The sequence below is a fragment of the Ammodytes marinus genome, assembly GCF_949987685.1.
Source record: "Ammodytes marinus genome assembly, chromosome: 5".
NCBI lineage: Eukaryota > Metazoa > Chordata > Actinopteri > Uranoscopiformes > Ammodytidae > Ammodytes > Ammodytes marinus.
Window position 1 is genome coordinate 2,990,107 of NC_137234.1, and position 19,711 is coordinate 3,009,817.

The 19,711-nt window shown below is 45.8% G+C and overlaps 2 protein-coding genes across 2 annotated transcripts in view; both read left to right on the plus strand.

The window, feature by feature from the left end:
- LOC307250690 (protein NLRC3-like) overlaps nt 1-19,711 on the plus strand; it is a 439,475-nt gene that overhangs the window by 323,512 nt on the left and 96,252 nt on the right. The window lies entirely within an intron of this gene.
- LOC307251147 (uncharacterized protein) lies at nt 12,047-18,435 on the plus strand (the record flags this gene model as incomplete). The annotated part of the gene is made up of 3 exons (XM_080028468.1): nt 12,047-12,179; nt 12,642-13,609; nt 17,437-18,435. 3 exons carry the CDS (start codon nt 12,047-12,049, stop codon nt 18,433-18,435), a joined length of 2,100 nt encoding a protein of 699 aa, XP_079884594.1.

The window sequence follows — 19,711 nt, forward strand, 5'->3', positions numbered from 1 at the left end:
CCTCTGTCCTACATGTGGTTTGCATTGAAGAGCTCAGAGGTAACGGGGCCCACAACTCACATCTCACTCACTCACACCCTAGCCTCTTTTTTTCTCTTTTCCTTCTGTCTTTCCTTGTTATGTCGGGTCATGTGGTCTTCCCTGGGGGGGGTGTGAAAGGCGATCCCCCTACCACCCACCCACTCACTCACCCACTCACCCCAAGGAGGAAAAAAAACTACTAATACACCCATACAGACATGGGTTTATTTGTGTTGTTTTGGGTACAATATCTGCATATAGTGTGTCAAAATGAAGAAAAATAACTAGGTAATGTCTATCATGCCAATGTTTGGTATCTGTCTTTTCAGCACAACCTCACCTAAAGTTATTTTCTTCATTTTGACAATGGGCTCTCCTAGTGTTTTGAAATAACATTTTACTTATCACTTTATTCTCAAAACTTTTTTTTTAAAATCCTCTAGAGCGGTCTAAAGGGGTTTAAAGGTGCAGTGTGTAATATGACATCATCAAGAAAGTTCTACAAAGTTCTAGAATGCAACGCTCCCTGGGTAACCCCAACCCTTTAGAATAATAACAGAAGCTACAGTGGCCTTCAAGGACAAGAACAATTCTAAATTTTAAACAATGCACCTGATGACATTCCAACTATGACACTTTCAAGATGGCGGCACTAGGCCTTGGTCCAGGATATGCAGAAATATGGACATATATGAGATCCTTTCTAAGGGAAAAAATAATAATAAAAAAAAAAATTTCAGCTATTATGCACTAAATTAAATGTACTTATTGATAGTATAATTACTTTCTACAAAATCTGCTAGGAAATAAAACCCAAAATTCTACACACTGCAGGTTTAAATTATTATTTCAATTAGGGCTTGCATCTTGATCATGAAGCTTCTGATTGGTTTATGAGGTGGAATCGAAAGTTTCCAAAGATAAAAAAATAACTGCGTTTAAATTTGTGGAGCTTAAAAGATCTTCTTTTAGGTATACTCTATATACCTTCACATTTTATTTTCTGTACATCGAACATTGCGTCAAAAGAGATGTAAAAATGGTTTAAGTCCTTTTTTTTTAAGTCATTTCAAGGTGTTATGCGAGGGCTTTTTTCACCCTCCACACAATTGATGTCCTGCTTGACTTTAATGTTGTTTGCTAAGCGTTAGCCGGCCGTCAAACCGTCTCTCTTCTCTTCACACTTCGTCAAACAAATGCTTGGTCTTTAAACACACACACACACACACACACACACGCGCGCGCACACACACACACACACACACACGCGCGCGCACACACACACACACACACACACACACACACACACACACACACACGCACACACACACACACACACACACACACACACACTCACGGTTGCTACAGTAACTCCACTCGTCGCCATTCACCCCTGGAGTGTCGGTAAGTCTTGGTTGGTGGCATGTCAGACAAAAGGGCATTTTGGGCCCCACACACACCCACACCCACACACACACTCTTTCAACCCGTGTGCCTAATACAACACACACACACACACACACACACACACACACACACACACACACACACACACACACTCACTCTCTGACACTCTAAAACCAACAATAGTAAACGGTTGGACAAGTTTTTTTTCATTTAGCTCAACCAGCATGTTGCTATAACTACGGTGGGCCCCTTTGTTTACATACCAGTTTACAGAGCCTAGGCTGTGTATTAACACCATATCTATTCAACATTTCAGCACGTACACACAATCGGATCATGAGGAGATATTAATTATTTTTGACAAAAAGTGATTTTAACGACCAGCATGTTTCTAAGTACAGTGCCCCCCCCCCCCCCCTTCCCCCACCCCCCCCCCCCCTTTGTTTACATACCAGTTTACAGAGCCGAGGCACCAGATGTATTTGAAGACAAAAAAGTGATTTTGACAACAAGCGTTCTCCAGAATCAATGACTGCACCTTTAAAATAATGGTTAGTAGCTATGACGACCCTGGTACATTCTAACCTCTTATCTCCTCTGCCTTCCCTGCCGTTGAACAAACACTTCCATCCATCAACCGAGAAACAAAATGGAAGCTGTTTCACTCTCAGCTCAGAGCAAACAGACCCGTGCTCCTGTGTTTTAAACTGCTGGTTGTAATCTACTGATATCCACATACATACTTAAACACACACACACACACACACACACACACACACACACACACATAAAAAAATACATACACACACACATACATAAAAAAGACATAAACCCACACACATGAGCAAACACACACACACCCGCGCAAACACACACACACACAAACACATGCATACATAAACACATATACACCCACGCACGCACGCGCACGCACACCCACGCACACACACACACACACACACACACACACACACACACACACACACACACACACACACACACACACACACACACACACACACACACACACACACACACACATATTTTTTGATGACATGAGTCGTCTTATAATAGTGACACCAGAAGCTCCTCCACATCAAATATCAAATCACAGAATAGGGGAGACCGGGGCTAGTAGGCACACTTTTTACTCCAGTGAGAATTGCTCATCACCTAAACATCTTTCAATGGTCATTCCTACATTACATTGAAGCTTAAGGTGTTGGCTTGAAATGTGTACCCCTCACTTTTCTAACTTATTGTAATAAAGAAGAAATTAATCATCAAAGACACCCTTACACATTGTGACAACCAACCCCATCAAGGGGTCAGTTGGCACACACTATGGGGTTGTTTGTCACAATGCTATCTTAATGGGAATAATCTTAAAAAGAAGGCAAGAAAGCAGAACTAAATTTGAAAGTTTAATTGCATTGTCAAGTTGACAAATAGACCTACATAACTGCTAAACTGCATTTTGTTGTACTGTTTGTCCTTACTTGTGCAATAAGAATAAAGTTGAATCTAATCTCATCTAAAAATCTAAACACACCTTGTACCAAAGTGCGTCAGAGCCCTGTTTCAGGTAGCTGGTTTTACATACTCTGAGTTTAATCCTGCGCTCTGAGTTGGTCAACTCTGAGCGCAGGGTTGACGAGCAACTCTGGGTTTTCGGTTTCAGAACAGTGGATCAGCGTTGGGTAAATCAACTCTGAGCGTGTTCACTCTGGGTTGATCGCGTACGTAAAAGCCATCGTCAATGGATCGCTGATAACATGATTCACCATGGAAACAGTAGAAACAAATGATTGATCCTCCCACTTCTCCACTTCTCAAAAAAGAAAAGAAAAAGAAAAATCTCCGCTCCTCCCACTAGAGTTAGAAATATTAAAGAATTAGCTTATGGTATGGAAAAGAATTAACGGGGATATTGTCTCATAACTCTGAAAAAACAGAGCAAACATTTTTTGTCAAGAGAATCATTTCGCTTCCGTATGAGAAGCCATAGTCTATTTTAAAAAGTTACTTATATCAACAGTAAAGTATTAAGCTGGCGCGGCACAGCATTGCTGACAGTGTTTTATATTCGCTGTATAATATGTTGGCAAGCTATTGTCAGACCCAAACAAGGCGAGGACCACAATAGCGTCACGTTCAACAGTTTATTAAAGGATTGGGGGAAAGGGAGTGTATGAGCATGTTCAGAGAACGAGAAGAGCAGGTCCGGTATTGCAGATAGGAGTCAGAAGCGTAAGGAAACAGGCAGAGTAACTGGTGCTGGTTAGCAGACGATCCGACAAGGAGTGACTGAAAGCCAGGGTTTATATACAGAGGGTAATGAGCAGGGAATGCAGTGCAGCTGGCAGGTTAATTAGGGCAGGAGTGGATACAGGTGTGGCTGAGCAGAGTGGAGCGGCAGCAATTAGTGCTGTTAACAGGGCAGAGGGAGAAGCTCCTGACAGAACCCCCCCCTTAAGGGACGGCCCCAGAAGTCCCCAAAAAACGTCAAACAGGGCGGGCGGAGGGTCAGAACTCCTCTGAGCGGTCAGATTCCCTGGCCTCATCCTCCGAGGGGGCCTGAGAGGGACCATCAGGGGCCAGGGCAGGGTCAGGAACTGGGCAGGAGGAGCGACGGGACCCCTTAGGACGACCCCGACGGATGGCAGGCTGGTCCGGGTGCAGACGGTGGAAGTCGGCGATAAGAGTCCGGTCCACAATTCGACTGGACGGCACCCAGATTCTCTCTTCAGGCCCATAGCCCTCCCAGTCGACGAGATACTGGAGGCCCCTACCCCTCCGTCTGGACTGAAGCAGGCGTCGAACGGTGTACACCAGCCCACCGTCAATGAGGCGAGGAGGAGGAGGAGGAGGGGCCGCTGGGACCAGTGGGCTTACATGCACTGGTTTGACTTTTGAAACATGGAAAGTGGGGTGCACCTTCATGGAAGCTGGCAACTGGAGCCGGACTGCGGTAGGACTGATGATCCTCTGGATAGGGAATGGGCCGAGGAACCGAGGTGCTAGCTTACGTGATTCCACCCTCAGCGGCAGGTCCTTGGCTGACAGCCACACCTTCTGGCCAACACAGTAAGTGGGTGCTGGTGTCCTCCGACGGTTAGCCCCAGTGGCATAGCTGGTTACTGACTTGAGTAGTGTGGCACGGGCTTGTGACCAGGTGCGGCGGCACCGGCGAGCATGGGCGAGGGCAGACGGGCAGGAAACCTTTCCTTCCTGACTGGGGAACAGAGGGGGCTGGTAGCCATATACACACTGGAATGGAGACATACCGGTGGCAGAACAGGTGAGGGAGTTGTGGGCGTACTCTACCCATGTCAATTGTTGCGCCCAAGTCTGGGGCTTACGGGAAGCCATGCAACGGAGCGCCTTCTCCAGTTCCTGGTTCGCCCGCTCTGACTGACCATTGGACTGGGGATGAAACCCAGATGTGAGACTTACTGTGGCCCCTAGAAGATGGCAGAACTCCTTCCAGAATGTAGAGGTGAATTGTGGGCCTCGGTCTGAGACCACGTCCTTGGGCAGCCCGTGTAGACGGAAGACATGATCTACAACACTCTGGGCTGTCTCTCTAGCAGATGGCAGTTTCGGGAGGGGAATGAAGTGCGCCATCTTGCTGAACCGGTCAACCACAGTGAGAATGACAGTCATACCATCCGATGGGGGCAGGCCTGTTACAAAGTCCAGGGAAACGTGGGACCAGGGTCGTGAGGGCACCGGCAGAGGCTGGAGTAATCCAGCGGGTGGCTGATTGGAGGATTTGTTCTGGTTGCAGGTGGGACAAGCACGGACAAATTCTCTGACGTCCCTTCTCAAGGAGGGCCACCAAAAGCGCTGGGCAAGGAGATGGCAAGTGCGGGCTGAACCCGGATGGCAGGCAAGGCGGGAGTTGTGTCCCCACTGTATGACCCGGGATCTTAAGTTCTCAGGAACGAAGAGACGGTCATCAGGGCATGCACTGGGGCCGGGATGGTCACGGATTGCCTCTTGAACCTCTTCCTCGACATCCCAAGTCAAAGCAGCTATGATACAGGGATCAGGCAGGATGGGGGCAGGTTCCTGGGAAAGGGCGTCCTCCTTCTGGAACTGGCGGGAAAGAGCATCCGGCTTGGTATTACGTGAACCTGGGCGGTATGACAGGGTGAAGTTGAACCTGGTGAAAAACAAGGCCCAGCGGGATTGTCTGGAGTTGACGCGCTTGGCAGTGCGGATGTATTCGAGGTTTTTGTGATCTGTCCAGACCAGGAACGGCACCGTGGACCCCTCCAGCCAGTGACGCCACTCCTCCAGGGCAAGCTTGACGGCCAAAAGCTCACGGTTTCCAATGTCATAATTGCGCTCTGTAGGCGAAAGCCGGCGGGAAAAGAATGCACAGGGGTGCACTTTGTTGTCCTCCTCTGCCCGTTGAGAAAGTATGGCCCCGACTCCCATGTCCGAGGCATCCACCTCGACGATGAACTGTCGGTCTGCATCCGGCATCAGGAGAATGGGTGCCGTGGTGAAGCGGGCCTTGAGGGTCTGGAAGGTTTTGTTAGCCTCTGGGGTCCAGACAAAGGGATGTTTGGTACTGGTCAGAGTGGTGAGGGGAGCGGCGACGGTGCTGTAGTTCCGGATGAATCTCCTGTAGAAATTGGCAAAGCCAAGGAATTGTTGCAACTTCTTCCTATTCTCCGGAACTGGCCAGGAAGAAACTGCCGAGACCTTTGCGGGGTCCATCTGGATATTTCCCTCAGCCACGATGTATCCCAGGAATGACACAGACTGAACATGGAATTCGCACTTCTCAGCTTTGACATAGAGGGAGTTCTCCAGGAGACGACGGAGGACCAGTTGGACATGACGAGTGTGTTCAGACAGGGTTCTGGAGAAAATCAAGATGTCGTCCAGGTACACAAAGACGAATTTATTCAGCATGTCCCGCAACACATCATTCACCAGAGCCTGGAATACCGCTGGTGCGTTGGTGAGGCCAAATGGCATGACCAGATACTCGTAGTGGCCGGTGTGGGTGTTGAATGCTGTTTTCCACTCGTCGCCTTCTCGTATGCGCACTAGGTGGTACGCATTACGAAGGTCCAGCTTGGTGAAAATTGTGGATCCCTGAAGCAGCTCAAAAGCAGAGGTGAGTAAGGGCAGAGGATACCGGTTCTTCACAGTGATGTCGTTCAGACCTCGGTAATCAATGCAGGGCCGAAGAGAACCGTCTTTCTTTCCCACGAAGAAGAACCCGGCACCAGCAGGAGAAGAAGACGGGCGGATGATACCAGCTGCTAAGGAGTCCCTGATGTAATCCTCCATGGCCTTTCTTTCTGGAGGAGACAGTGAGTAGAGGTGACCCTTAGGTGGAGTAGATCCAGGAAGAAGGTCAATGGCGCAGTCGTACGGACGGTGTGGGGGCAGAGATGTGGCTTTGGTCTTATTGAACACTTGCCGGAGACCATGGTAGCATTCAGGAAGGTTAGAAATGTCAGGGGCAGTGCTGGGGGGTATAGAGTTGGTGGGCAGCGAGGCAGCACGCAAACAGGTCAGGTGGCAGTCATCTCCCCACTCATTGACAGTTCCGGAGGCCCAGTCGAGGTGAGGATTGTGGAGACGGAGCCATGGGTGACCCAGGATTAAGGGTTGGCCCGGGGAGCAGAGTAGGTGGAAGCGGATGGTCTCTTGGTGGTTGCCTGACACCAACATTGAGATGGGGGCTGTGATGCTGGTAACTGTGCCAAGTATGTGACCGTCCAGGGCCCGGGCTGGCACGGGAGCGGACAAGCGGTGGCTTCCCAAGCCCAGCTGACGAGCAAGTTCTGTGTCCATAATGTTTGCTTCTGCACCAGAGTCCACCAGGGCTGCCAGAGTGTGGGTTGTATCAGACAGGTAAAGACAGACTTGGATCAGGGTTTTACTATTGGTGGAGGACCGAATGTTCGATGAGCCCAGCCGGATTCCTCCTACATCCGGTGAGCTCCGGCTTTTTACTGGACAGGTGGCGGCTCGATGCCCATCACCGCCACAGTACAGACACAGGTTAGAGGTGATGCGTCGCTGTCGCTCTGCAGGGGTTAGTGAGGCGCGGCCGATTTCCATCGGTTCAGGCTGGTAAGATGGTGTGGCAGAGGAAGACGGGAGAGCGGTCGAGCTGCTCCGTGTGCTGGTGGATGGACTGCTGCGCCCCCCCTCTCGACGACGGGCCTGGATCCTGCGGTCGATGCGGACAGCCAGAGCCATGGCTTCATCGAGGGTGGAGGGTTGATCATGGGAAACTAACTCATCCTTTATGTAGTCCGCTAGGCTGTGGAGGAACGCAACCACCAACGCCTCCATGTTCCAGGGGCTCCGACTTGCCACTGTACGAAAATCGATGGAGTAATCCGCCACGGTCCTTCTGCCTTGGCGAATACTCATCAGGGTCTGTGATGCCTCAGCTGCTGTGGATCCCAAGTCGAAGACCTTAAGCATCTCCTCGGCGAACAGGTTGAAGGCAGCACATGCAGGGGTCTGGCGCTCGAACTCAGCCGTTCCCCACAGTCGAGCCCGTCCCGTCAGGTGAGTGATCACATAACCTACTTTAGCCCCCTCAGTGGCAAAGGTTCGGGGTTGCAGGCTAAACTGGACACGGCAGCTCGTCAGGAATGCTCGTACCTGAGTTGGATCACCATTGAACCGCTCAGGATTGCCAATCTTGGGTTCGGGGAAGGCAACAACTGCGGCGGCAGTGACCGGGGCAGAGGACACGGGAGCTGGGCCGGTGGGCAGACTGGCTGAAGCTGACGGAGGAGTAAGGTTGGTGAGAAGTTGGATAACCATGGCAAGTTGTTGTTGCTGCTGCTGAATCTGTTGTTGCTGCTGCTGGCTGAACTGGAGCAGAGAGGCGACGTCATCTGTCATGCGGTAAACCTTACTCTCTGTATGTTCCAGGCGCTGCATGGCGGCGGGTTGTCCAGGGTTGTCGAGTTCCATGCTGGGTGAGACGTGCGCTGGGTCCATGTTTGGTCGGATCGTTCTGTCAGACCCAAACAAGGCGAGGACCACAATAGCGTCACGTTCAACAGTTTATTAAAGGATTGGGGGAAAGGGAGTGTATGAGCATGTTCAGAGAACGAGAAGAGCAGGTCCGGTATTGCAGATAGGAGTCAGAAGCGTAAGGAAACAGGCAGAGTAACTGGTGCTGGTTAGCAGACGATCCGACAAGGAGTGACTGAAAGCCAGGGTTTATATACAGAGGGTAATGAGCAGGGAATGCAGTGCAGCTGGCAGGTTAATTAGGGCAGGAGTGGATACAGGTGTGGCTGAGCAGAGTGGAGCGGCAGCAATTAGTGCTGTTAACAGGGCAGAGGGAGAAGCTCCTGACAGCTATAGCCTAATACTGTGCAGTAAACAGACACATTAGGTGACAGTTTCCATTGAAGAGCCTGATTGATTTATTACCAGATCCATTTTCCTCAAGTGATCGCAGTTTAAATGATTATATCATTTTCATATTAGGCTATTTAACGAGGCTCGTCTGTGACTTTAGGATTGCACAAGTGAACAGTAACGATCGCGGGCAGCCGCAGCGTTACATGAATCCACCTGACATAAATCTGTTCAGTGGCACAGACGTTAAAAAGCATACAATACAAATAGGTTTATTAATCTGAATGTAGAGCATGTCACGATGTGTAAGGTGGCCGCCTATGTGAACGAACCAATGGCTGAGAACAAGGCTACTGATCAGATAAATGATCGGTCAAACGTAAAATCATCAGGAAATGATAAAAACATCCCGATGGAGATTTCTATGGAGTGATTTTGCTTCAAACTGTACAGGGACGCGTGTGACAGTGACACTCTTTCTTCAGTCGGAGCTGCAGCGTAAAGTGAAAACAAACTAAGGGTAGGTCTAACCACCTCCCGAGCAGGTTAGACCCATGGCGTATGTTGCCGCAGTAACTGACTCTCGGTTTCACTGAACCTGCTACCTGAAACGGAAAACCCAGAGTTTCCACTAACTCAGAGCAAACAAACTCTGGGTTGCCTCAAAACCAGCTACCTGAAATAGGCCTCAGGAATCCGGCCAAACCTGAAATGCAACAAATCCTCACCTGCAGAGCAAAAAGAGGTGGAGCAGCAAACTCAATCCACAGCCTATTTTAACATCAACTTCCTCAACTGAAACTAAACTTTAGTGTCAACACCAGCAAACCTAAGGACTAGACACGTCTCTCAGGAAAAGAAAAAAAACTGAAATAATCAGGCCAGGCATCAGTCCAAAGACGGGTAAGTACAGCTTATGATATTTACTGTGTTTCTACAAACAACATTAACAAAAACTAGTCTACTCAGAATTTTGTGTTGTTTTAATTTCTGGTGCCAAAAAGATTTCTGCTTAAATCAGGGCTGTACGCTTATTTTTTTAGGTGGTAGCACTGGTGCTAGCAAGCAAAAAAATTCAGTAGCACAAAAATAAATTTGGTAGCACACAAAGTATGATCGAAAACTTGCATAACCTTAACCCTTGCATTTCGCTCTAATTACCTTTGAGCATGTCATCTTGGTCTCATTTGAGATTCTCAACTCATATTATATCCTAGTGTGTGTAGTAATAATTATGGAAAAATGAATAGGGGTGCACTGATTGCAATTTAGAAAAAAGAATCTAACCTGCCAATTGCTTCTGTTAATTAAAACCAAACTTTAAAACATTAAACATAGCCTATTAAATAAATAAGTATACATATTGGTACAATTTAGGATAAATTAAATAGGTTGTTGTGAATGTGTTGGGAGTAGCTTTTCAGTGGGTTATTTAAAACTTTGTAAATAGACTAGGCTACTGTTGACTGCTCGCTGCAGCTGAATGAGTTGCCTTTCAAGCTAGAAAAAAGCGCTAACTTCCTGCTCTTACCGGCTTCAAAATAAAAGTCAACTCACGTTTGGCCAGTAACAGGCTTTTAATGTGAAGGTGCACAGGAAATGTTCTGTTTGTACACGCGCTAACTTAACTGCGGTAATGTGCCGTCTCCTTCCGGTAATTGCCGTTGGTGAAGTTTTTATAGCCTACCTAGAATCGCTGCAGGAGCACAGATCCCGAGAGCACATATCTTTCACCAGCCAAAGTGAAGGGTGGACTCAATAACTTACTTGCCTAAGACTCATTTACCCGCAGTGTTAATGTAGAGCCCTCTAAGCAGTGTTGTGCAGCGCTCCTCTGTGTTTCAAAGACAGCCTCTCCTCATTATCAACCTGTCGCAGGAGTGCGAATGGATTTGTATTCATCATCGCACGTGATCAATTTCAGTAGCAAATGCGATCAAAACTGTCGCACTGTACAGCCCTGTTAAATGCAAAAAAACTACAAAACTTAAAGGAATATTTCACCTTTTAGCAACAAGCTTTTTATCATTGCAAAATCTGTAGTATAATACAATGAAGGAGGTTTGTATTCCCTCAGTCTTCCCTGGGCACAGCTGTCCTGATTTCTCTAATGTGAAAAGTATTCCAGTGACATCAAATTCTGGGGGAAAGAACATATTGTAGAGAAGGCTACAAAGTGTTTTGAATTTTGTCAAAGTATCACCATGGACTGTGTATTATCCCGGGATTTTTACCAACCAACACTCTTAAAAAAGTTTACTACTGTGATGTAGTGGGTGTGGCCTTGGAATAAAGCAAGTGCAGTGCATTGTGGTAGATGTAGGATTTCTGCTGTTTGAGCAAAAATGGCACCTTCTGCTTTCTCTTTGGCCAGAATCTTCCAATTTCAAGCATTACTGGAAATTTCCACTATATACAGTTGAGGACAGAATTATTAGCTATCCAACGAAAAGTCCCAACACTTGGCCTCAATCAATGCCAGTCAGTGCCACACACACCTGAATGCAGTGAGTTGATGCAGTGTCACTAACCACTCTCACAGAGCCAAAAGATTCCATGCCCTCACACTATATATGCACTTTAATAATTAACTTATACTTTTAATATGATGATCAACTGGATTATTTGTCTTTTGTTTTATTTTGTATATAGCACAGCTATAAGGAAAAACACTTTTTTAATTATTGCACTACTGGTTAGCTAAACTGCATTTTAAATCTAATCTAAAAATCTAAACACACCTCTAAATGCAACAAATACTCACCTGCAGAGCAAAAAGAGGTGGAGCAGCAAACGAAAACCACAACATGTATTGACGTCACCTTCCTCAACTGAAACAAAGCTTTAGTCTCAGCGACATTAGGCAGTGAGTGAAATGCATTGTGGTAGTTGTAGGATTTCTACAGTTAGTGCAAAATTTACCCTTTCTGCCTTTTCTCTGGCCAGAAGGTTCCGATTGTAAACATTACTGGACATTTCTACTGTATAGGTAACCCAATTTCAATAAACCTTCATCTTTGCAGCGGTGAAATACTACATTAATGATTCAAAATTACTTACTGATATTCAGATCAAATCAATAATTGTATCATTACTGCTTTCATTTCTCACACTTTCATGTGTGATGTTAAGACTATAGGATTCAAGATAACTCTCTTAATATTCCATTAATCTGGTTTGACTTTTAATGAACAAATGATCAAGAAATACCTAATAATAGTTTATTTTTTATACTTTTTGTCCTCAGATTGAAGCCATGTCTGCTGCCAGCTGTCTGCTGAGTGAAGATCAGCTCCGGTGCTCCATCTGTCTGGATGTGTTCACTGATCCAGTCAGCACACCATGTGGACACAACTTCTGTAACACCTGCATCACTGAACACTGGGATAGTAAGGTCCCGTGTGACTGTCCAAACTGTAAAGAAGTTTTCTCCACAAGACCTGAGCTGAAGGTCAATACATTTATCTCTGAGGTGGCTGATCAGTTCAGAGCGTCAGCTCAACAGGAAGCCAGCGCTTCAGGGCAAGAAGCTGCCAAACTAAAAGTTCAGCGGATGATCCAGAAGAGACGACTGATCAGCACACGCAGCTCACGCAGCTCACGCAGCACACGCAGCTCACGCAGCACACGCAGCTCACGCAGCACACGCAGCTCACGCTCACCTGAGCAACAGCAGTAGCACGCTCACCTGAGCAACAGCACAGGCTTCACCATCCCCACCAGGCCAGGCTGGGCCAAGGCTCTATCTACACGGGATATCACCAACCCTGCACTGAACGCAGCAGCTCCATACAGCAAGCTAGCACCAGCTACCACTATGCTACAAACGTGTGAATGCAATCTTACCTTAGGTCGACTGAAGGAGAGGATCTCTGGTCTGCAAGCTGAACTCAGGGGTAAAAACGACATCATCATGGAGCTATCCTCTGTTGCTTCCACTCAAATGAAGCACCTTGTCGCCCTAAGATCCTCTGGCTGCGGCTCCCTCTGCATGGCAGGCGATGATCCTACTCTCCCGTGGCCCGGCTCCGCCATTGTGGGATCCTCTTCTCCTGTCACTGTGCCCGGGCCCGTGTTAGCCATACCCAACGATCAGTGGAGTCTACTTGGTGCAAAACCTAAGCTGGCAGCGACTGTCAACAAAGGGGATGGACAATTCCCGCTGAGCTCGACCCCTGTTAAACCGATAAATTGGTTAACAGCCCGCAAGGGTAAACATTGTGGTCGTCCGCGGACTCCCCCAACACCGCAGCGCCTGGAGCTTGGCAACAGATTCGAAGTTATGAGCCTACAGGAGTTTCCATCAATGGCAAATGGCTCTAGCTCTCCTCCCCGGTTCCAGCCACGTCCAGTTGGCCACGGTTCACCTGTGGACAGGGATACCACCACTGCCCTGGCACGCGCCACCACGTCCTACCCCTCCGCTGTTCCGATACCCGCCGCCTCCTCTTCCTCCGCTGTCACTTCGCTGCCCGCCGCCGCTTCCTACGCCGCCGCTGTCTCCTCTCCACCTGTGGCCGGTGTTTCCCAGACGTCTCGTCGTTCCAACACGGGAGAGAACCGACGCAGGATGCTGCAGGATGCCATCATCAGACGATCAGAAGGATCCACCAGACGCCCGGCTCAACCTACGCAACTTTGCCGCTCTGGACCGCGGGCATCAACACTGCAGGCTAATGATCCAGCCCGGCCTTCACCTGGTTGCTCTGCAGCGCAGCAGGGCCGAGCAGCGGAGCTCCAGTGCCTCCTCATTGGCTCATCCATGGTCCGACAAGTTCTCCTGCCGAGGGCGGAGACCTTCTGCTATCCCGGTGCCCAGGTATCCCACATCAACTCAGTGCTACCACACATTATCCACAGTAATCCCGCTGCATCTATGGTCGTGACACATATCGGCTCAAATGACCTTAAGTCAGAAAAGTCAGAAAGTCTTAAAACTGATTTTAAAGCCCTAATCGATTCCGTCTTGACCGCTGGGAAACAATGTATCGTCTCTGGTCCCATGCCTTCCCCTCGATTTGGTGACATCAAATTCAGCCGCGCACGCCAACTTCATGTTTGGCTCAAACAGTATTGTCTCTCCATGGGCATTCCCTTTGTCGACAATTTTAACGTTTTCTGGAACAGACCGTCTTTCTTTGCCAGCGATGGTTTGCATTTAAACAAACAAGGGAAACATCTTCTGGCCAGCAATATGCTCTTAACAATAAAATCGGTTCCTAGCGTCACTCCTCTTGCAAACTCTGTCCAGCATGATTGACTATCTCCACACCTGGTCAGTCAAGAGGTAGTTAGCTCACGTGACACAGCCTCCATGACCACTAGTCCCCATGCATCTAGCGCCCCCTCCAGGCCTGGAACATCCATTACTATAAAAACTCACCCAATCCCTGTATGTCAGTCTGTCAGATCATCATTAATCCCTCCTCATAGATTTTACAGGTCACGCCACAGACCACTTGGGATTACAAGTAACTTGAAAAATGTACCTATTATGTGTAATAGGTCAATTGTGTTGGACCACCCCGCTGTTGATAACCTGGACATGAGCATATCAAAGCTAAACTCACCAAACATCCTCAAAACAAGAAAGGGTTTGGGTTTTCTTCACTTAAACATAAGAAGTTTGCTTCAGCACAATAAACTAGACCATGTTAACATCTTAGTATCTCAGGCTGACCCAGATGTCTTGGTTCTGACTGAATCATGGTTGAAGAGCAGTACACATGACTCTATGGTGGCAATAAATGATTATAGTTTATTCAGAATAGACAGGACCACACGGGGTGGGGGAGTGGCTGTCTATGTTAAATCACATTATTCTGTATCATTACTACATGCTGTCTCTGTTCGAAGCTGCTTTGAATTTATTGCTTTGGAATTGTCTTTATCATCCAATGATTGTTTTGTTGTAATTGGTGTGTACAGGCCCCCTTCAGCAGTAAATAGCTCCTTGAGTGAGCTAGCACATTTAATCTCTCCATATGTAAATAGAGAGGTCATTATGATGGGTGATTTTAACATTGACTGGCTTTCTGGTGCCTCTGAACCTTTTAAAGAAATATGTAGCAACCTAAATCTTACACAAATAATAACTGAGCCCACAAGACCAAATCTAAAAAACCCAGCAAAATCAACTTTGATCGATTTAATATTATCAAATCAAAGCAATAAAATAGTTTCTGCTGGTGTCTTTGAGCTTGGAATCAGTGATCACTGCCCGGTGGCCTGTATCAGAAGTATTCATCTTAAAAAATCTCAACCCAAAATCATCATTAAGCGTAATTTTAAAGGTTTTAACGAGCAAGCATTTTTAAATGAACTCTATCAAAGTGACATTCATCTCACAAGTGAAATATCTGATGTGGAATTGGCCTTAGAATTTTTCACCAATACTTTCTCCTCCATTTTGAACAAGCATGCACCCCTTAAAAAGCACAGAGTAAAAAATAGATCAAACCCCTGGTTCACAAATGAATTGTCCGATATATTTGCAGAGAGAAATAAAGCATGGTCCCTAGCTAGACGCTCTGGTGAAAACTCCAAGTGGACTGCTTTCAGACAAATCAGAAATAGGTGCATATCCATGGTTAGGAAAGCTAAATCAGACTACTACCTCGAACTAATTTCAAACTGCTACTCCAACCCTGCACTATTTTGGAAGGCTGTGAATTATAACAAAAACAATTCTAGCACTGTTCCCAGTCAGTTAAAAATAAATGATCATATTTTAAATGATCAGAAAGAAATTGGTTTAGCTTTCAATAAACACTTTATAGCTGCTGGTAAACTCTTTCACAATGGAGTATCTACGCCTTCTACGCCTACCACCACGAGAAATAAAAATAGCATACCACCTGTCTCTAAAACTCCTCTTTTCAGCCTTGTTCAAGTCCCAACAAGTATTGTTGTAGATGCGCTTCTTGCCATCAACCCCAGGAAGTACATGGGAGAGGACAATTTGGACCCATTTTCAATAAATCTCTCTGCACTTATCATATCAAAACAAATAACCCATATTTTTAATCTTTCCATCTCTTCTGGTATTGTTCCTAAAGTCTGGAAAAAAGCTCACGTCATTCCATTACATAAAGGGGGTGACAAAAGTGATCTTAACAATTACAGGCCAATTTCCAAACTCCCATGCCTGGCAAAAATTCTAGAATCAGTCATTAATACTCAGTTGAAATCCTTTTTATCCAGTGCTTCCATTTTGAGTCCATTTCAATCTGGTTTTAGGGCAGGCCACAGTACTATATCTGCTGTCACTTTGGTCTTAGACAACATTGTTACAGCTATCGATAAAAAAATGCACTGTGCAGCACTTTTTGTTGATCTGTCAAAAGCTTTTGATACTTTAGATCACCATTTGCTTTTAGAGAGGCTGCATGAAATTGGTTTTGATTATTCTACATGTAGCTGGTTTAGGGACTATCTCTCTGATAGACAGCAGTCAGTTAAGCTGGGAAGCTACCAAACTGAGTTTTTAACAGTTACAAATGGTGTTCCGCAGGGCTCAATTTTAGGTCCAGTCCTATTCACAATTTACATCAATAACATTGTTTCATCACTACAAAACTGCCATGCCCATTTGTATGCTGACGACACTGTACTGTATTGCATTTCTGATTCAGTGCAACAATCTGTTCAGAACCTACAGAGCTCTTTTAACACCCTGCAGAACTGTCTAGTGGATCTCAGGCTTGTCCTTAATATAGAAAAAACAAAATATATGTGCTTTTCCAGAGCAAGAATTACACATTTTAATGATCTTATTATTCACACAAATAATGGATCTCATATTGAAAGAGTCACTGAATATAAATATCTTGGCATCTGGATAGATGAAAAACTCTCTTTTACATTTCACATAAAAAATCTTGTCTGTCGTCTCCGACAAAAGATTGGCTATTTTTATAGGAATAAAGCCACCTTCCCGTTGTTCAGTAGGAAAAGGATTATTGAGGCAGTTTTTATGTCTGTCCTTGATTACGGTGATGTGGTTTATCGGCATGCATCTCGTTCATGCCTTAAACTCCTAGACTCTGTATTTCACTCTGCTTTGAGATTCATTACAGGAGATGCTTATGATACACACCATTGTGTTTTATATGAAAAGGTTGGGTGGTCCTCCCTTAAGGAGAGACGTGATGCACATTGGCATATTTTTATATATAAAGCTCTGACTGGAAAGCTACCACTATATTTGACAGAAATGCTGCTTATTTCAGATGGGCTTTATCAAACCCGCTCAACTGACATGCTCATGTTATATGTCCCCTATGCCCGGTCTGAGCTTGGTAAAACCGCTTTTAGCCATAGTGCCCCTGACTCCTGGAACAGCCTACAACATACAATTAAAATAAATACACTCATAACTGTTAACCAATTTAAAATTATTATTTTGAATCAGCCCCTCTACACTTGTAACTGTTTTAATTAGGCTATTATGTCTCTCATTCAATTGATCTGAATGTTTTAAATTGTTGTTGTCTGTGTGTGTGTGTGTGTGTGTGTGTAAACTTGTTATGTATTCTCATTGTATATTGTGTATATGTACAAACTCGACGTCATTGTAAAAGAGGGTCACCCCTCAATTGATCTTTCGAGGTTAAATAAAGGAAAATGAAAAAAATGAAAATGAAGATTCAGGAGATGAGACGCTCAGTGGAGCTCAGTAACGAAGGTGCAGACAGAGAGATAGCAGATGGTGTTCAGGTCTTCACCGCTCTGAAGGAGTCTGTGGAGAGAAGCCAGGCCGAGCTCATCAACACCGTCAAAGAGAAGCAGAGAGAGACAGAGAAACAGGCTGAAGGCTTCATCAAAGAGCTGGAACAGGAAATCTCTGAGCTGGAGAAGAGAAGCACTGAGGTGGAGCAGCTCTCACAGTCTGAAGACCACCTCCAGTTTCTCCAAAACATCCAGTCCATAAACACTGCTCTACCCACCAAGGACTGGAGAAAGATCAATGTCCATCCACCTTCATATGAGGGGATTGTGGAGAGAGCTGTGAATCAGCTGGAGGAAAAACTCAGTGAAACGATGAAGAAGCTGTTTGAGACCGAGCTGAAGAGGGTCCAGCAGTTTGCAGTGGATGTGACACTCGATCCTGATACAGCACATCCCTATCTCATCCTGTCTGATGATGGAAAACAAGTTAAACATGTTGATGTAAAGAAGAAGCTCCCAAACAATCCAGAGAGATTTGACAGGGGTCTTATTGTCTTATCAAATCAGAGTTTCTCTTCAGGAAGATTTTATTATGAGGTTCAGGTTGAAGGGAAGACTGACTGGGACTTAGGAGTGGCCAGAGAGTCGATCAACAGGAAGGGAAAAGTCACAGCGAGCCCTCAGAATGGTTACTGGATGATATGGTTGAGGTATGACAATGAGTATGCAGCCATTGCTGACCCTCCAATCCGTCTCTCTCTGAAGTCCAGGCCTCAGAAGGTGGGGGTGTTTGTGGATTACGAGGGAGGTCTGGTCTCCTTTCATGACGTGGATGCTGCAGCTCTTATCTACTCCTTCACTGGCTGCTCCTTCACTGAGAAACTCTACCCATTCTTCAGTCCCTGTAATAATTATGGTGGTAAAAACTCAGCCCCTCTGATCATCTCTCCTGTCAATCTAATCTATCTAATCTAATCGAGTAGAAGTCAGATTCACAACAAGCTGTTGCATGAATCAGAAATCATTTGAGAAACATCACAGACAACACCTTGGTAGGCGACCAATAATAACACACCATCGTTTCCTGACTTGCATAGTGAGGGACGTGCAAGGGAAGATCTCCAGGAACGTGTACATAAATAAACAATGGCGTACTAGGGCCTGTTTCAGGTAGCTGGTTTTACATACTCTGAGTTTAATCCTCTGAGTTGGTCAACTCAAAGCGCAGGGTTGATGAGCAACTCTGGGTTTTCGGTTTCAGAACAGTGGATCAGCGTTGGGTCAATCAACTCTGAGCGTGTTCACTCTGGGTTGAGCGTGTGCGTAAAAGCCATCGTCAATTGACCGCTGATAACATGATTCACCATGGAAACAGGAGAAACAAATGCTTGATCCTCCCACTTCTTCACTTCTCAAAAAAGAAAAGAAAACTTCTCCGCTCCTCCCACTAGAGTTAGAAATATTAACGAATGAGCTTATGGTATGGAGAAGAATTAACAGGGATATTGTCTCATAACTCTGATCTAATCACCTCGGAAATTCAGAAAAAAACGGTGCAATTTTATTTTGTCAAGAGCATCATTGCTTCCGTATGAGAAGCAATAGTCTATTTTAATAATTAAGTTACGCATATCAGCAGCAGCAAAAGTATTAGGCTGGCGCTGCACAGCATTGCTGACAGTGTTTTATATTTGCTGTATTATGTAGGCAAGCTATAGGCTAATAGCCTGTACTGTGCAGTAAACAGACTGTCGCTTCTTTTAAATGGGGAGTGAAAGACATTAACGTCAGACACATTAGGTGACAGGTTCCATTGTAGAGCCTGATTGATTTATTACCAGATCCCTTGTCCTCAAGTGATCACAGTTTAAATTATTATATAATTTCTATATTCATATTAGGCTATTTAACGAGGCTTGTCTGTGACTTTGTGATCGCGCAAGTGAACAGTAACGAACGCGTGCAGCTGCAGAATTACATTTCAACCTGACATAAATATGTTCAGTGGCACAGACGTTAAAAAACTCCTGTTGATAAAAAAATAAATAATGAGATACATACAATACAATAGGTTTATTAATCTGAATGTAGAGCATGTTCAAATGATAAAAACATACCGATGGAGATTTCTATGGAGTGATTTTGCTTCAAACTGTACAGGGACGCGTGTGACAGTGACACTCTTTCTTAAGTTGGAGCTGCAGCGTAAAGTGAAATCAAACTCAGAGTAGGTCAAATCACCTATCCAGCA